Source organism: Crotalus tigris, unplaced genomic scaffold (genome assembly GCF_016545835.1).
Source record: "Crotalus tigris isolate CLP2741 ecotype Arizona unplaced genomic scaffold, ASM1654583v1 scf7180000019173.45859301935:6455823, whole genome shotgun sequence".
NCBI lineage: Eukaryota > Metazoa > Chordata > Lepidosauria > Squamata > Viperidae > Crotalus > Crotalus tigris.
This window is the reverse complement of record NW_024097414.1, coordinates 4,327,231-4,344,952: the sequence shown is the minus strand read 5'-3', so window position 1 is coordinate 4,344,952 and position 17,722 is coordinate 4,327,231. Positions and strand designations below refer to the sequence as shown.

Below are 17,722 nucleotides of genomic sequence, written 5' to 3'. Positions count from 1 at the left end.
AGACTGTACAATTATGTAACATAATTTAAAAAGCAAGTACTTGACTTAAAGATTCTTTTCCTCTTTTACAAATATTTACAGTGCTCTACACTTAGAAATCCATGTTCAGAACCTCACCTATCCATTCACCCTCCTCAATTAGCAATAAGAATTTATTTAGAAAAAAACAACTGCAAAACACACAAGCAACTTCTTGGAAGAAAACCACCTTCGGACAAGGTTCCAGAGCAGCTCATTGGATCAAGAGAGATCAGCTGGAACCTGAATATAAAGGCATCTAGGAAGCGGTGGAGTGGGAATGGGTTGATTCTGGGATCCATCTCTCTGCATTCCTAAATCGACTCCTGTTAAATTCCAGTTTCCTTCACATGCTCAGGCTCACCAGCCTACTAACAGGTTGAAAAAGGTAGCAGGTTGGGTTGTAGAAAAACAGCAGGCTGGTATGTCACAAGAGAGAGAAAGAGAAAAATAAATAAATAAAATCTTCAGCCCGACTTCTGGTGATGAGAAGGACGCATCCAAGTTGTCTTCTTCGCAACATCTTGGAAGTGGTTAGTTGTTCCTTTTGGTTAGGCCTTGCTTTTTTTCCCTTTCAACTTTACCATGTTGTCTACAGTTTGGGATCTTCACTGGCTCCCCTCCATGAACCAATCAGGGATACCTTGGGCAATGTGGACACAGATGTATTTTCAAGGTGTCTGCCAGTTTGGGACACATCTCCCAAGGTTGGACACCCTTAAACCCACCATTTAAAGTTGGGAATTGGAGGGTGAAAACTTCCCCAGCTTCTCCCAAGGGGAGAAGATGTTCTCCAATCTTTCTTAGAAGCATTGCTTGGCTTAAATGATGGTGCCCACAACACACCTTTTTTCTCCTTCCCCTCCCGCTACGACATTCTGTAAACCAGGATTTGTAATTTCACGGGTTGGGTGAACCTAGCCCACTGCGGTTGCTTTTGGCTCGCCAGAGGCTTAATCAGCAGTGGCCATTTAACCCTGGTTTAGGGAAGCACGGTTAGGCAAGCCATCCGCTTGATCCAATGGGGGAGCACAACATTGTGCATGCCAAGGTCGAAGTTGCCAGCTTTGTGCCTGCAACCCTGAACTTCATTTTCATTCAACCTCATTTGCAGTTCAGTTGTCCCAAATTTTGAGATTTGGAGAGCGGGTTAGTTTTAAAGCCACAGAAGCCAGGCAGATCACATCTGCCATCTGATCAGCTGGCAACGTCAGTTGGCTCCCTTAAATCTCAGAAATAATGGCTGCTAATTTTAGACAGTTTCTTCAAACGCTCGCTTTTTTGCAAGCTGTCACCAAACACGTCGCGTCCTTCAGCTTCTAGCAGTTTGCCAGAGGGCAAATTCAGCCCTTGTGATATTTATTTCTTATTTATTTATTTTAATGTTTGGCTTTTTACAGTTAACAGTTAATGTGGGGTATTTGGAAACTGATGGCTAGTGCAACATCTTTCACATTTATTGCTGATGTGATTGGTTGCCCGGCTTGGCCTAGGACTGCATCCAGATGGATGGACATGTGACTCTGATTAAGGCTGGGGATGAGGACAGAGTGGTACTGGGAAATAGCAGGGGTGAGGAAGAAGGCACAAACAGAGTGAGGTCTGGGTAAGGTCAGGAGGAAAGGCGGAGATGTGTGGCTTTGGGGCAAAGATCGCACCACCCTTACAAAGAGCACGATTAAGCATGCTCTGGTTTAACAAAAGTCTGAGGGCTCTCTGAGGTTGCTTGTTTTCTTGCAGACATTTCATTATCCAGACTAGGTAACATCATCAGTGCTAGAAGGGAGTGGGTTTGTGGAGAGGAGGAGGAGGAGGAGGAGGAGGAGGAGGAGGAGGAGGAGGAGGAGGAGGAGGAGGAGGAGGAGGACTGTGGGGTCCTTGGTGCTCTCTGAGCCGGGTAGTTTTCTTGCAGATTTTTCATTACCCAAACTAGGTAACATCATCAGTGCTAGTCATGTCACCTACTTTGGGTCATGAAACGTCTGCAAGGAAATCACTAAGCTTACAGAGCACCAAGGACCCCTCATTTCAACCCTGAGATACAAATATTCTCGTTTATTGATTAAAGAAAGACAATTGCTCCAAATAGTTGGAGGAAAATCAGCTGAGTTCATTTCATTTGGCCATCTGCTGTTTTTAAAATCAGAACATCCGTCTTTGAGGAAGGACGACGAGATGGGTGAGGGCCATCATCAGCAGATAATATGATGGTTCTCAAGGCAGAATTTTCCCACCCACCCCCCAATCCCAGGGCTGCAATCTGTGGGCGTATCTCCAGAAGCTCCAAGTACTTGAAGATGGAACTGAGATGGATTCTTAAAAAGCTAAGCAAGTTCAGATCTGGTTAGGACGTAGAGGAAAACCTTCCAAAACAAAGAGGACCAAAGACTAGAAACCCTTTTCAAAACTTTCCTGAAGAAGGCCAGGCTAAGTCGCTTCTATAGGATTGCCAAGAAGACTCCTAGGAAAGCATCCATATGTTCACCAGGCATTGAACTTGACTTGAGGACGCTTCTATTAGGACTTGTTGAACGGCCCACGAGAAACATATATGAGGAAAGCAGGTTAGCTTGCAAAAGGAAACCTAGGTTTTCTGACCCCTCAAAATCTCCCTGTGGTTTGTAAGTCTTCCCATGGAGGACATCTTGTGCAATTGCCCATACGGGCTTCCTCATGCCACCTAATGGTAGAACCAGCCCTGGAGTCCCACCACTTGAGGCTTTCTCGTCATCCCCTCTCACCATGACAGCGTAGTAAAATCACGAAAGAGATGTCCATCTTGATTTAGTGCAAAATATTCCCGTCTCTTGACAGTATGTATCTTTGAGACAAACACGCATGGTTTGATTTCCTGATGTTCTCTTCTTCTGAATCACTCTGAGATAATAGTAGTCTTGAAAAAGAAAAAACTAATTTTTCACTAAGGGAAGGAGAGACTCCTTATACGCCTTTTCAGCATGCCTTGTCATTCCTGCACAAAGCATAAAACTCAGAAAAGTGGGTCTGTGTGTGTTTCTGTTCTTGCTGCCAAACCCACGGTGCCACCCTTTGGGAGCTGCTCTGCAGAACGTTCTGACCTAGGAGAGCTACCACTTTCTGAAACCTGGTGCCGTTCAGTGATTATTGCACGTAATTATTTTCTTAAAAGACCACAAAACGCAACATCCGACAAACCACACTAATTCCCAGGCATCCCTATGGCACTTGCATTGTTCTGCATACTTTTTTTGGGGGGAGAAGTTTGGTAAGAAGGAGAAAGGAGAGATCAAAGAAACTCTGCAAACACTTAGGCAGCCCCCCCCCCGGAGTCATATTTCTGATTCTCTCCGATAGGACCTTTGATCAAGAGATCCTACAGAAGTTGGCAGCCTATCAAATTCAGGCTGGTCAACTGAGCACGGATTGTCCAAACCTCTGCAGTCTTCATCTTCCTCCTCTACTTCCTCCTCTTCCTCCTCCTCCTCCTCCTCCTCCTCATCACGGCTCATAAGGGCAAGCTCGTTCTCGTAACAGAAGGAATTGGTGCTGGGAAGCAGGAATTTGTTCTCCACCAAATCCTTGGCACTGCAACAGGGAGTCGACGGGACCTCATAAGTCTTGTGGAAGTGTGAATAGTCCACTTTGTATTGGTTTTTCTCCTCAAAGAGGACGGGTTCAAAACGGTGGCCCCAGAGGATCTCACTGGACAGGTACGAACTCCGAGCTTGGGTGGTCATTGCCGTGGCCTCCACCATGCCTTCCAGGATCACCACAATCTCAAAATCATCCATCTCCATTTCTTGCCGACTGATCCCAAAGAGGGGGCTCTCCTCGTTGATCTCGTGAAGGATCGTCAAGGGGGAGACCAGAAAAATACGGTCCAAGCCTTTGTCAAACCCAACATCTATGTCAATCTGGTCAAGGGGGATGTATTCCCCCTCCTCGGTGATCCTGGATTTCAGGAGCTGGGCTCGGACGTGAGCCTCAACAATGTGACTTTTGCGAAGGTTGCCCACTCTCCACATCAAGCAAAGCTTGCCGTCCCTCATGGCCACCACGGCATGGTGGCTGAAGAGTAACGTTTCAGCTCTCTTCTTTGGCCTGGCCATTTTGGCCATGATGGCCCCAATCATGAAGGAGTCAATGATGCACCCTACAATAGACTGAAGGACCACCATGAAGACGGCCAGGGGACACTCCTCGGTCACACAACGGAAGCCATAACCGATGGTCGTCTGAGTCTCAATGGAGAAGAGGAATGCAGCCACAAAGCCGTTCACCTGCAGGAGACAAGGGGTAAAGGTTTCATCCTTAGTGGGCTTCTCAATGTCCCCGTGGATCAGGGCAATCAGCCAAAAGATGAGGCCAAACAATAACCAGGACACCAGGAAAGCAAGGGAGAAGAGCAGCAACATGTATCTCCAACGGATGTCCACGCAGGTGGTGAACATGTCGGCGATGTATCTCTGAGGTTTATCATCCATGTGGGTGAATTCGACATTACATTGGCCGTTCTTCTTCACAAATCTATTCCGGCATTTCTTCTGAGTGTGGATCTTACCGTTGCCAAAGCCATTCACTCCGGGCATGGTGGTCAAGATCAAGCCGTCTTCCTCAGAAGACACAATGCTGTAAGGGTTGAGTCTGCCTGTACTCATCCCTGAGTTAGCCTGTTGTAACTCTGGATGTCTTTCGGGGCCTCGCTTTGCTGCCAGAGAAACGGAAGGAGATCCCCAGCTTTACGTGTAAACAGGCAGGTAGATCCAAGCAAAGTCTCTGCAACAAAACAACAACAAAAAAGTTGGATTATTACAGGTAGTTCTCGATTTACAACTGTTCATTTAGTGACTGTTTAAAATTACAGTGGCAACAAAAAAAGGAACCGTTTTTCTCACGACCGTTGCAGCACCCCATCATGATCACGTGATCAAAATTCAGGTGTTTGGCAACTGACTCGTATTTATGACGGTTGCAGTGTCCCCTTTTGCGACCTTCTGACCAGCAAAGTCAATGGGGAGGCCAGATTCACTTCACAACTGTGTCACTAACTTCACAACCACAGCGATTCCCTTAACAATTGTGGCAAGAAAGGTTGTAAAACGTAGCAAAACTCGGTTAACAAATGTCTCGCTAAGCATCAGAAATTTGGGGTTTAGCTGTGGTCGTAGGTTGAGGACCACCTGTATCTCACAAAGAAGCTTTGGATAGTTTTGCTATTCTTGGCAATTCTTGTTTTGTGGGGCACATTAAGGGAAAAAAAAAAAACAGTTATCCCACTAACACAACTATCATACATCTAACTCTGGCTGTGTCTTCATCCACTATGCGACTCACTCTGTTCATTCAGGAAATAATTCCACATTTTCTCCCCCCCCCCTTATGTCTTCTTCCTGATCCTGGTAGTCCTCGTTTAGAAACTGCCTGATTTAGTGACCATTCATAGTGATGGCAGTGATGAGAAATTCAATTTGTGACCAGTTCCCGCATTGATAACCTTCACAAGCCCGTAAAGCAAAGTTGAAGTCAGATCATGAGCACCGTTGTGGTTTCATTTAGCAACCGCTTTGAATAAGGACCAAATGGCCAGTCCCAATTGTGGTTGCTAAACGAGGACTCCGTGTATACCTCACCTCTCCAACTTCCAGACCCCAAATCGTCCACAACTGGAGATGGTGGACAGCTCTTATAACGGATTCGAAAGCCGAGCACAGTGTGTTAACACAGCCAGAGTGTGACACATTACACACTCAGTATTAAACATAGGACAGGGTGGAAGATTGTTCTTTCTTTAACTGATGGGGCTTCTCAGTGTGAATAAGCGAACAGATACTAGATTTTGGCAGCTCATCAAAGGCCTGGCTTTTGTCTAGATGCCTACTGTCAGCAGAGTCGCCACATCCAAGCTGACAGTTAGAACAATTAATCAGTGGGACAACCTCGGGGATGCTGCAATGGTTGTAACTGTGAAAAACGGTCCTAAGTCATTTTTTGAGATCCTGTTCTAACTTCAAACGGTCACTAAACGAATGGTCATAAGTTGAGGACTACTTGTATAAAATGTGCTTTTTAACCACCGCTGGTGGACACCCCCACAAGAAACCAAATAGAACAAACTGCCACCCTTTAGACCTAAACAAGCTTCCTTAAATTAAGATACATCTCTTCCCCCCCCCCTGGTTTTTTTTTGCCCAGTCATTTCTGCTTTTGTGGCATTCCAGCTGGCACCAACCTCTGGAGGAAGGGGGAACAAAATGGAGAGAAAAAGCTGAAATTGACCAACGGGTCTATCACGAGTGGGCAACCCGAATGTTCTGCAAGCCGGGAGCTATTCCCTAGCTTTTCGAGCAGCTGACCGGAGGCTAAATCTGATTTTGCTGAGTTTACATTTTAATTAACATTAAATTACATTCAGTCAACCTGATTATCTCCGTCTATTTAAAAACCCTCGGCCTTCTGTCACCTTAAAAATGACAAGCCGGCCATGGCTTTCGGGGGTGTGTGTATGTGTGTGTTGTGGCTGTGGGATTCAGACTCGTGGATTTTTTGCTCTCCCGGGGTGGGGTGGGGGGTGGAGGGGTCTTGAGATTGCTCCCCCTCCTCACATTAGCGGATGTCTTCAAAGGGGGCAGTAAAAAGTAGGCCACAGGGCTACCTTTAGCACTCAAGCCTTGTTCATTCCACCCCCAAAAAAGAAGGCTATTCCCCAGGGGCTTCATTAAAAATTCTTTTGCCCCCAACAGAAAATGCTTTTTTGTTTGTTTGTTTTGTTTTGCCTAACTGTGTTTGTTTTTTAAATGGAGCAAATCGGGATTCTTTGCTCGGTCTTCCAGAGGCCCAACAAAGGCTGGTCTTTAGCACCCTGCTGAGAAATGGAGAGAGGAGAAGGTCCGTTTTTTTAAGGAGGGTCTTTCAAGAGGTTGAGCCTGGAGGGCCTCCATTAGTCGGCCTGGGTTAAAAATGAGAAGGGAGTAAAATCCACTTTGGCTCAAGGTCCATGTGGTTGCTTTGACAGTGACATGGAAGTTGTAGACGTCCCCGTTATTATTTTATTCTGCTTTTTTAAGGCATTTGGGTCAACTCAAGAAGTGGGCGTGCTTAATATTTCTACCCCGTCCTGTTTTCCCCCACAATCACCCTGTGAGGTGGGTTGGGCTGGGAGAGGGATCGGCCCAAAGTCCCCCGGCCAGCTTGCATGCCTAAAGCAGGACTAGAACTCCCTGTCTCCTGGTGATTGACACAAAGTCACCCATCTGGCTTTCATGGCTAAGGTGGGACTAGAACTCACCGTCTCCCGGTGATTGGTCCAAAGTTCACCCATATGGCTTTCATGCCTGAGGCAGGACTAGAACTCACCCTCTCCTGGTGATTGGTCCAAAGTTACCCAGCTGGCTTTCATGCCTAAGGTGCGACTAGAATTCACCCTCTCCTGGTCATTGACACAAAGTCGCCCAGCTGGCTTTCATGCCTAAAGCGGGACTAGAACTCACCACATCTACTGATTTCTCAGCCAGCACCTTCACCACTACACCACACTGGGGTCCCCATTATTGGCAAATGGCTTCTTCCCGGAGCGTTTCTGGACTTCCCTATCCAGGTTACGTTGCTGGGATTTCCTGATGGCGACCCATCCCTGCCGGAACTGAACGCCTCTTTTTGAGACCAGCTCTTCCGTTCCTTCCACCCCACACCCTGACTCCACTTTTCCTCCAGCGTAGACAAAGTCGCAAGAGGTGACTCACAAACTCTTCTCCTTGGGAAGGCCTTCTGCCTGCGACAACTGTGTGCCCCTTGGACGGTTGGGCTGGATTCACGCCCTCATCTGCACTTTTTGAACCGTACAAATTGCTTATTCTAATGCTCGCATTTTATTCTTTTTTTTCCCCTATTGGCTTCTTTGCACCAATAGTTATCCCATTCTCCCTGAAAAATGCATAAATAGTCAATAGATGGAAGCTTGTAGAGATCTTCTACCACTCCCCCCCCCCAAAATATTGAAACAATTCCTAGAAAACCATTGATCGTTGGACTGCTGTGCCTTGAAATCTGATCGTTTCTAATCCTCAAGCATAATTTGATGGCTTCCTCTGCTAGCAGAGCTGGGCAACTGGCTTCCTTCCTCCCTCTTCCCCAAAACTCTGGGTCTGGTTTAATCGATCCCTCGCAAGAGAGAAATAAATAAAAAACAAATCTTTAGCACGAAGCTCCTTCGATAGACAAGCTCCCCCAGCAAGAACAAAAAAAATAATAATAATTTGGTCGGAAAAAAGAAACAGAAGGAAGACGAAGTGCCAGGGACACCCTCACCCACCGCATTCAGGAGTGTAAAACTGGTGGTGGGAGTTGCAGGAGATGCTTGGAGGGGGGGGGAGGCAGAGATCATAGGTTTCAGGGGAACAAGGCAGAGTCACCCCTCTTTTCTCGGATTGCCAAGGAGAAAGGGGCAAAACCCGAAAGACAGCGCTTGTAAGGGCCGATCTGCTGTGGAGGTTGAAGCACGTTTTCTGGGAGGAGATGACGTTCTTGAGGCTGGCAGCACCGGATAGTAGTGCATTGTGGAGGGCTTTCAGGGTTGTGTGTCAGTGGGACAGGATGCACAACGGGGACAACAAACCCACAGGACTCAGCGGTCTTCATTAAGACTGCCTTTGTTGAGAACAACTCAACAGGTTCCCAACGGGGGAACCAAGGAACCTCGGAAGATTTCCAAAAAGAGAAAAGTTCAGAAGCTCAGGAGAATAGAATAGAATAGAATAGAATAGAATAGAATAGAATAGAATAGAATAGAATAGAATAGAATAGAATAAGAAAGGAATAGAATAGAATAGAATAGACAGATTGTAGAATGGAATAGAATAGAATGGAATGGAATGGAATGGAATAGAATAGAATAGAATAGAATAGAATAGAATAGAATAGAATAGAATAGAATAGAATAGAATAGAATAGACAGATTGTAGAATAGAATAGAATAGAATAGAATAGAATAGAATAGAATAGAATAGAATAGAATAGACGGCCATTTGTCTGAAGTGGTCTAGGATTTCCTGCCTGAGCAGGGGGTTGGACTAGAAGACCTCCAAGGTCCCGTCCAACTCTGTTATTCTGTTATATTGAAAGGGGTCTGTCCTGCAAAGCTCCTTTGCCGCCAACTCATGTTTTACTCCTGATCTACAGACCCTCCAAATGTGTTGGAGAAACTGAAATATTTGGAACCAATTACTCGGTCTGCAGTTCTAGGGCCCCCAAAATAGCTCAGATGCCTTTCTCTCTTTAGCTTATCCTCCAGAGCATTTCCTTCCTGCTGCATTAAAAATGGAACTGCTCCGCGCAGTGGCAGTTCGATTGCAAATTAGAGTTTCTTGCTGAGTCAGCAGTGATGGGCACGCGCTTTCGGCCCCAGGTTTTTTTCTCTCTCAAGAAGCTGGTGGTAAATTTCACAAACAGGTTCCTGTGCAAATCGGCAAACTTTCATTTTATTTTCTTAACCAGATTTTTTTTTAAAAAAAAGATTAAATCTCTTTAGGGTTATATTTGAGTTTAGGGTGACTTCATGGTTATCCCCAAGCCCAGGGATAGGCAACCTTGGCTCTTTTATGACTCATGGACTTCAACTCCATGTTTTTCAGCTTGCCTGGTCTAGCCATCATTCCTGGCCCATCCTGGTTCTTTTTCATCAAAGTATGAACCATTATCTAGCTCTTCTCCAGATTCAGCTGAGTAGACGCTGCTACCTAATTATCAGACTGACAGACAAAGGTTGGCAGTTGGGGGGGGGTAATAAACTTTTAATAAATATATAAATAGGCAGAATTATTTGGAGGAAGATCCCAAATTCAAGAGGACTGAAATGACCACTTTTGTGATAAGTTGCATTTTTTTTTCTTTTTAAAGGGCAATTGGTAAGACCGTTAGTCGCTTAGGTGACATGGCTGATGTATAAATTTGATTAATAAATAAATTAGCTGAGATCTGTCTTAAAATACGCAGTGGATTGTATGCATCACATGGTTTCAACAAGTGATCGTGTCTTTTAGCAGGAGGGAATAAATGTCTTCCAGCTTGACAATATGAAAAAAACCAAGTAAAGCTTTATTTAATAAGGAAAAAAGGTTGTTTAACTTGAATCTTACTATTCTTTTGCTTGGGATTTAATATCTTTATTTCCCCCCCACCCCTCTCTGATACTATATTTTGGATCTTGTCATTTTGATTCCTCTCCTGGCCTATCGGGTTGATTCTGATAGTTTGACAGCCCAAAAGGGCTTGGATTGTTAGCCTGTATGAACTCAGCTAGCGGGACTTGTGAAAGCAGAGTTCGTTCTTTTAGCAGTAGTGTGTAAACAACCAATTCCAGCTAATTTGGTAACCTGGGTTTTCATTTGGGACAATCCCAGTTAAGGATGGTTTTGAAAGATGGGGTAATAAGCCATCGCTACACAGAATTGAAAAAACAATTCGAAGTCCCCGTTGGCCTAACCTACTCTAGCAGGTTAACATACATATAGATTTTTGGCTAAATTTAGCTAGAGGACAGGAGGAAAGCCTGGTCAATAATAACCAAAAAAAGATCTTTTGAAATGTTAAAGCCTAATGCATTTATCAGAGCAGTGTGCTAGCCTTGAAGATATACCTCTTTGCTGTTTGGTGCAATTTATGATTCATTTTGTTTTATTTACTACATTTCTAGGCAATGCACTCGGGTAGCGGATCTGGAAACCACTATAGGAGACACTGAACAGTCTTGTTGCAAATGGCTTAAAACATGATACAGGTAGACCTCGACTTAAAACAGTTCATTTAGTGACCATTTGAAGGTGGACAAAGTGACTTATGACCATTTTTCTGAGTTACAACCGTTGCAGCATCCTCATGGTCATGTGATCCAAATTCGGATGTTTGGCAGCTGACATGTACTTAAGACGGTTGCAGTGTCCCAGGATCAGGTGATCCCCTTTTGCGAACTTCTGACCAGCCTTATCAACGGGGAAGGCAGATTCGCTTAACGACCGTGTGTGACTAAGTTAACAACTGCAGCAACTCACTTAACAAGCGTGGCCAAAATTCTGCAGAGTCCATCTGACGGGCTGCTCACATTGCCACAAATTCAGATTGATAAAGGCTCTAGACCAGTGTTTCTCAACCTTAAGATGTGTGGACTTCAACTCCCAGAATCCCGTAGATAGTTACGATTGCCCACGAATTCTGCATGTTGAAGTCTACACATCCTAAAACTGCTGAGGTTGAGAAACACTGCTCTAGAACCCAGGGGTCCCATGGACCGTCTTCCAGCCCTTCAAAGCAGGTCACAACATTGGGAAACTGCACGAAAGCTTCAACTTTTCACATGACCTATTTTTTTTTTCCAAAGTCGGCTCTGGTGTGCACACACCTTGGTAAATAAACCCGTCACATTTCTTTCTAAGAACCGAAAGCAAAAAATAGCTCCTTTGCTCTCGCACTGCTTGCATAGCAGGGGCCTGATACCAGAATCGGAATCAAAACACATGCGGGGGGGGGGGGGCAGACACTTTTACAACTCTCTTGCAAAAAATCACACCCTCGCTGTTTTAATGGACCTGAAATTAACGCCCAAGGTGTTACTCTGTCTGCTAAATGCTCTGAAAAACCCAATTTCTAAAGATAAAAGCTATTCTGGTCGTTTGCACTGCAAACACGGAAGCCGGGGTGAAAATACTACATTGGCAGTTGCATGCGCTTTCCAAATATATAACTCAGAAGGAAGGGGGAGAAAAAAAATATTAACATTCTGAGTTCATGCAAAAGATGCTACTATTTCGGAGGCATGCTATTTTTTCTGGGTGTGAATTCTTCTTCTCCCTCCCTGCCCCGTCTTTTTTTAAATTAGTGCCCCTTTCAATGCTAAGGGAAAGAAATACACTGCTGGCATGCTGTTTTGGCAAATAATTATTGGAATTATTAAGGGAACGGCATATCAAACATACGTTAGAAAGACTTAGGCAAACTTGCAAGGCTTGAATACAAGTTGAAGGGACATTTCAAGTTTAGAAGTTTCACCAAAGTTTAGGAGAGCTTTGCAAGCATGTTAGGTTTCTATGATTATTACCAACAACAGAACATAGAATCCTAGGGCTGAAAGGGACTTCGGAGGCCTTCTAGTCCAACCCCCTGCTCAAGGCAGGAGACCTTATACATCCCAATCAAATGATTGTGCAGTCTGTTTTTGAAAACCTCCCTCCACTCTCGGAGGCAAGCTGTCCCATTGATTCATTGTTCTCACTGTCAGAAAATTGCAAATATTCTAATAAATTGTCTCTCATGCTTATTGTAATAGTCTGCTAAAACGTTGCTGTGCCTTGGGTTCCCAACACCCATTGGTATCCTCACTGTTATAACAGGGGTTAGCAACTGGTGTCTCCTGAATTAAAACCAGAAGAGGAGGGGGTCAACTTATTCCCCAAAGCACCTGAAGGCAGGGCAAGAAGCAACGGATGGAGAGAAGCAACCTAGAACTAAGAAGGAATTTCCTGACAGTTAGAACAATAAACCAGTGGAACAGCTTGCCTCCAGAACTTGTGGGTGCTCCATCACTGGAGGTTTTCAAGAAGAGACTGGACAGCCATTTGTCTGAAATGGTATAGAATCTCCTGCTTGAGCAGGGGGCTGGACTAGAAGACCTCCAAGGTCCCTTCCAGCTCCATTCTGATTCTGATTTGATGGGTGGATCCAGCTGCTGGATCAACTGCCGAGCATTTACTGTACTGCTCAGTGGGAATGCTTGCTCAAGAAAATAAGGTATTTCTTTGATGGCATAGCAAACTTGCAACCTTAGGGTCACACAAGGTAAAACACCGAAGGCAAATGACTTTAGAGGAGACAGCTTCCGAGTTGAGGACTCAGCCTCCTGTCCTTCTAAGGGTCTTGGTGGAACACATCCTCGTGAGCTGGTTTCTTTTCATCCTTAGGCCAGAAAGAGCCAGCTTAGAGAGATCTTATCTCTTTCCATTTTCTAGGTAGCGTTCCTCCTCTCCCCCTCAGCAAAGCATAATCAAGATTCATCAAGGATGTGATTGATGATATGACCAAGGGTTTGGCTTGGCTTGGCTTGGCTTGGCTTGGCTTGGCTTGGCTTGGCTTGGCTTGGCTTGGCCTGGCTTGGCTTGGCTCTTATTGGTTGGTAAGCTTAGGATAAACCCAACATCTGGCTTCTACAGAGCCATTGGCCAGCTTAATGGCAAAGCAGAACTTTCTCAAGTACTAAAACACAGATTCCTTTAACACAGAGATTTAGCATTTCTCTGAGAATGGGATTCCCGCGTTGTGAGGAAGGTCAACCTCAACTGAAAAAGAGAACTGGATTCTGCCACATGGTGTGGAGGGTATTATCTGTTCGACTCTGCTTCTACCATACCAACAAGAGGAGTGGAGTGGGACTTAACGGAACATAACAGAATAATAGAGTTAGAAGGAACCTTGGAGGTCTTCCAGTCCAACCCTCTGCTCAAGCAGAGAACCCGATAACATTTGAGACAAGTGGTTTTCCTACCTCTTCTTAATCTCCTCCAATCCTTTTGCATCCAGATAGCCACCTTGTGGCTGTATTCTTAGGGTTTAATTCGAAGATGGTGGTGCCATTTTGTCTACTCTCTGAGTCTTGGGAAGTCCTACTAGCCATGGCCTCCATCTGCCAACTTAGCCGTTCTCTTGCATTCTTGGTGTTTACTCCTCTGGCTTCAATTCTCTTTTTTCCTTCAATCTCAGGTTCTCCCAGTGGACTATTTTGGGATGTGGATTGAGGGCTCTTTTAGGAGAACATTCAAACCTTCATCAGAAATCACCCACAGTTTGACAGGTGGCTAAAGCCCATTATTGAAGCTTCTGTCTACACTTTGCCCGCCCTCTCCCACCACATGCGAAGGAGACCGATGGCTGGCTGTTTTCCCTGAAGGGCGTGTGACGCTTGTCAGAAGAAGAAACCAAAACCAGAGGAATCCCCCCCACCCCTTTCCTGATCTCATTCCCCATGAAAACACAAAGGAGGGACAGCACAACTCAAGAGCCTTGCTGGAGAGGCAGAATAAGCAGTGACAGCAGCAGAAAGTCAATTTTTAACGGCAGACTTTTTTTTGCCAACTCATAGGCTAAAGAAAACTTCTTTAAGACACGGAGCTACGGTAGCTGACTTTCTCTGCCTTGGTCAGAATAAAACACATGGGTTGCTTTGGGGTTTCAGATGATTTATATGCACTCAAAGATACATTAAAAGGGTCTCCCCTCCTTCAGAGTTTCAGGGGACCTACATTTAGACCCTAACTGTAACCCTGTCAGATGGGCTGGCTTGAGAGATTGTCGGACTGCAATATGGTTGAAGATGAGTCTGAATTTCTCCAGTCCTAGGCCGACCCATTAATCACCACTCTATGGCATACGTGTTCTGTTTTCCTTTTTCTTTTTTTTAAGATTCAAGTCAGATCACTTTGGAGAGGAGAGAACCATCCTACAACTAAAGGAGAAATTTCCTGACATTGAGAACAATCAATCAGTGGAACAGCTTGCCTCCAGAAGTTGTGGGTGCTCCATCACTGGAGGTTTTTAAGAAGACATTGGACAGCCATTTGTCTGAAATATTATAGGGCTTCTTCTCTGAGCATGAGTTGGACTAGAAGACCTCTAAGATCCCCTCTAACTGTCATTCAGTTATTCTGGCGCTAGGTCTACTTTGAGCATTTCTCTAATGTTTTGGAGTTCCTTCTCAAACGTTGGCTGAAAATACACATTTTTTTCTCTGCCTCCTTAGTTTTAGGTATCCCAGGCCACAGGGCTTCTATCTATCGATCTCACCTGCAAAGACTTTTGACTCCCCCCCCCCATTTCTCACTTACCTTTCACTGCACAGATTTCCTCAGCGCCCCCATCCTTCCTTCAAGTCCCAATCCAGAAGGGATCCCGAGCTCTTTCTTGACGTCCCATAAGTCTCGGGCTTCAGGTCTGCCCCTCGGGCAGACAATCCCCAGCTCCGTTAGAAACATCAGGAGGCAAATCTTCCAAAAGCAGCAGCAGAATGGAGATGGGGGCCAGGAAAAAGAAAATAAAACCACACACACAACGGACACACCGCCCAAGCTTTTCCTCCCTGAGTGGGAAAGAAATGGATTTTAAAAAGCAGCTGTCGATACCGTTGCCTTTAAATATATATATATATATATATATATATAACAATAAAAAAATAAGATCCAAGGGAATCCAGTTACAGGAAGGTTTTAATGTCAAACTCTTTGCTGTTACCCTGTTGGAGTCAGATTGGGAAGATGCCAAAGGAGCTCTCAGCACAGAGAGACAAAAGTCTTCTTCAGGAGCCCACTTTAATCGTGGTTTGACATCTCAGCGGTTTGTCTGTTGCCCAGCAGCGGTGTTCGGCTTTCTCTCTGCTCTGGAGTTGTGGCCACTTTCTTCTTCTTGTCCACTTGGTGCTGTGAGAGGTTGAGGCTGTTGCAGAGAGAGAGAGAGACAGAGAGGAAGAAAGAAGCAGCAGCCGGGGCTGTATTTTAATGCTGATAGCTTTTCCCAGCTAAGCCTCTTGACGGAGCAGGCGACCAGTTTGAGCAAGCCTCTTCAACAAGCTTTCACTCCCTCCTACCGCTTATGTGCAAGAATAGCAGCTTCTCCAGATCTCCGAGCCCCAAAAGTCAAGGCAGATTCTTCTTCAACTCCAGGGCCACTCTGGGAAACTTCTAAAGGTGCCCATATCTCATGTCTAATGAAGAGAAGGACGAGAGGTGACATGACAGCAGTGCTCCAATATCTCAGGGGCTGCCCCAAAGAAGAGGGAGTCAAGTTGTTCTCCAAAGCCTCTGAAGGCAGGACAAGAAGCAATGGATGGAAACTAACCAAGGAGAGAAGCAACCTGGAACTAAGAGAGGAATTTCCCAACAGTAAGAACAATTAACCAGTGGATCAACCTGCCTCCAGAAGTTGTGGATGCTCCAACACTGGAAGTTTTTAAGAAGAGACTGGAAAGCCATTTGTCTGGAATGGTATAGGTCCCCTGCCTGAGCAGGGGTTGAACTAGAAGACCCCCAAGGTACCTTCCAACATTATATTATTATTATTGTTGTTTTTGTTTTTGTTGTAGTTGTTGTTATTGATCATCGCACAGCCAGATGTTCAAACTGGATTTGGCATTTTTGTCTACCTATCGAGTCCTTACCAAGGACGATGACATCATCATCATCATCATCATCATCATCATCATCATCATCATCTTTTTAGCTTCTCGCCTAGCCTTCAACCATGAGCTTGGCATCCAGACACTCACAGCTCCAACCCAGCTTAGCTTTTCCAGGTTTTTCAAGATCTACTTTATTTTCTTGATTTGGGAGATCGGTGCCCCCCCCCTCTCTCAGTAGAAAAAGACCTGGCCATGGATCCCTTTTTGATCCTATTCTGGAGGTTCCCAATCTTCATTGCCTTTTACATCCAGGGCAATCAACCTGTGGCTGATAGTTTTATTCAGCTTTAGAGTTGTATTTTTGTTAATGTGGCCTTCCGAGTGTCTTCTAAGAATTACTGCTGAAAATGGAAGACCCAGTTTCTGCAATTTAGAGAGGAGAAATAGAGGGAAGCTGTGACTTGAACATTTTTCAATGGTGAGCTTGGCTGACCGATGAATTTCAGAAGTCCTGAAATGTTATGTATTTCTATTGGTCTCCCAAAATATTTTAGAGAGACCTGATTTGATCACAAGATGGTAGAATAAAGGTAGTGGTACCTGTTAAGTGCTGTCATTACCTGGACAGGTAGAAAATACAGGTAGGATACTACACTCAACTTTCTGCTGTAAAAGTCAACTTTGCATCTTCCAATTTTTAAAGAAATGGATCGCTTTTATGGAAAATTAATGCCTGGTTTATTTGTCCACTGACAAGTTATTTGCCTGTTGGTCAAAACATTCAAACAAGGTTTGATGAGCAAAATTTGACCATCGTTAGAACATTTTTTTTAAAAAAAAAATCAAGTTTCTAGTCTTTCTGATTTATTTTTCCAAAGTCAGCTCGTCTGTGATCAGTGATGTGTTTTTGCAGCTGCTGGCTTTTGCCTAAGCGATGATCCTGAAAAGAAGTTAATTTGAAAAAATGCCAGATTTGGGATTACTAGCATTGATCGCCAGTTTACCAACAGATTGTCAGGAACAGAAAGAGAGGAGGGGAAATGAATAAATAAAAACTCCAGGCCCCACAGCCACAAAATGCCAATTATAGTCACTTACTGTCAATTACAGATTTCAAAGGCCAAGCCAAAGGAGTTGATTTCTCTCCCTAACTCAAGAGAGCAGGAGAAACGGTGCAAAAACTTTTTAGTTTTTTTTTTATTTTGCAAAAGGGCTTTGCAAAATCCTCTCCAAAATTATTCGTTTCCCAGGACCCTTGGCCTGAAGCTGGGATCAGCTGGCATCAGTTCTCCTCGTACTACGGTGGATCCTCTTTGTAAAACGAGGAAAACTAAATGCAGCACAAAATTTGAACCCAGGACCGACCTCAGTTTGTCTTCGAAACCATTTGAACAGAAGGGAGTGTAGGGTGAGAGGATGCAAAAGGCTCTTTCTCTAAAGGTTAACATCTCACAAAATGAACATTGTACATCAAGGCGGTTGTGTTCGTGGCCAAAACCTTACCCAGGATACTCTTGTGCCACCAGACAGAGGAAACTAGACAATATTTGAGCACAAAGAGCCCAGTCTGGCCTAGCA

At 44.7% G+C, this 17,722-nt stretch overlaps 1 protein-coding gene across 1 annotated transcript; it reads right to left on the bottom strand.

The window, feature by feature from the left end:
- Positions 1-1,957: 1,957 nt before the first annotated feature.
- On the bottom strand, positions 1,958-15,843 carry LOC120315830 (ATP-sensitive inward rectifier potassium channel 12). The gene is made up of 2 exons (XM_039360795.1): positions 14,859-15,843; positions 1,958-4,773 (listed from the first exon to the last, which is right to left on the bottom strand). The coding sequence occupies exon 2, from the start codon at positions 4,653-4,655 to the stop codon at positions 3,327-3,329; it is 1,329 nt and encodes a 442-aa protein (XP_039216729.1). The 5' UTR covers positions 4,656-4,773; positions 14,859-15,843; the 3' UTR covers positions 1,958-3,326.
- Between the last annotated feature and the right edge of the window lie 1,879 nt (positions 15,844-17,722).